Raw genomic sequence first — 1,238 nt, 5'->3', positions numbered from 1 at the left:
TTCCTAAAGTTGGAAAATGATTTGGAAGGAGAGGCTGAGAAGTGTTTGCAAGAGCTTATCGATAGATGTCTAGTCCTCGTCTGCAAGAAAAGTCTAGATGGAACAAAAATTAGATCATGTAAGGTTCATGATCTAATATATGACCTGTGCTTGAGAGAAATTCAATAGGAGAACATTTTTATCATGAACGACATTGTTCTTGGCGTATCAGAACGTGGAAATCTCAGTATGCAAAAAATGCAGCCCTATAAACGCGTGACTGGTGATAAAATTGAATGTCATCTCTATGGTCTTTATAGGGCTCTTCTTACCCCTGTACATCGTCAGTTGAGAGATCATGACAACAACGATCTTTTGGAACGAACCCGTTCTATTTTCTCTTTTCATCTTAAGTATTCATCTTTTATTGTCAAGTCGGAGCTTATTCATTTCAAATTACTCAGAGTCTTGGAGTTGAGACACAGAGAGATTGATAATTTCCCTGTACAGATACTAAGCCTAATCTGGTTGAGGTACCTATTATTGCAGTGCGATGAGAATTTAAACATACCTCCAGAAATTTGCAGGTTATGGAATCTGCAGACATTCATTGTTCAAGGGCTTAATGGATCAGTTATAACTATAACTTTTCCTGAGGAAATTTGGGAACTAATGCAATTAAGGCATCTCAAACTGCCCGAATTTTATCTGCCAAATCCCCCAAGCGTATCTGCTGACAAAGGGAGTCACATGGGTTTTTCAAACATACAAACTTTTTCTTACTTGCATCTACGTTGTTGCACGAATGAGGTTATTATGGGGATTAAGAATGTCAAAGAAATAGGAATCTTTGGAAATGAGATTCGCTCTAGTGGGCTTCTCAACAGTCTTGTCCATCTGCAGCAACTTGAAACATTGAGTCTTATCTATTGTTTTAGTAGATTTTTGCCAGCAAGTGCAAAAGCTTTTCCAGCAACGCTCAAGAAGCTGAAGTTGAAAAGAAATTATCTACGTTGGTCGTACCTGGACATTATAGCTGAATTGCCTAACCTTGAGGTGCTAAAGGTGATGTGTCATGCTTGTCGTGGAGAAGAATGGCATCCAAATGTTACGGGATTTACTCGATTGAAGGTTTTGTTAATTGAAGATTGTTTTCTCATGTACTGGAAAGCCACAGATGACAATTTTCCTGTTCTTGAGCGCCTTGTGCTCAAAAAATGCACATATTTGAAAGAGATACCCATTGAGTTTGCAGAAAT

The 1,238-nt window shown here is 38.3% G+C and overlaps 2 protein-coding genes across 2 annotated transcripts; both read left to right on the top strand.

The window, feature by feature from the left end:
* Positions 1 to 168, top strand: LOC124893914 (disease resistance RPP13-like protein 4; the record flags this gene model as incomplete). Its single annotated transcript, XM_047404741.1, is given in 1 exon segment — positions 1 to 168. A coding segment is annotated over 1 exon segment (168 nt), but the record flags the coding sequence as incomplete, so codon positions are not given.
* A 15-nt stretch (positions 169 to 183) lies between these two features.
* Positions 184 to 1,226, top strand: LOC124893915 (putative late blight resistance protein homolog R1B-8; the record flags this gene model as incomplete). Its single annotated transcript, XM_047404742.1, has 1 exon — positions 184 to 1,226. A coding segment is annotated over exon 1 (1,043 nt), but the record flags the coding sequence as incomplete, so codon positions are not given.
* Between the last annotated feature and the right edge of the window lie 12 nt (positions 1,227 to 1,238).

This window comes from Capsicum annuum, unplaced genomic scaffold (assembly GCF_002878395.1).
Source record: "Capsicum annuum cultivar UCD-10X-F1 unplaced genomic scaffold, UCD10Xv1.1 ctg67124, whole genome shotgun sequence".
Taxonomy (NCBI): domain Eukaryota; kingdom Viridiplantae; phylum Streptophyta; class Magnoliopsida; order Solanales; family Solanaceae; genus Capsicum; species Capsicum annuum.
This window is presented reverse-complemented; position numbering and strand designations above follow the sequence as displayed.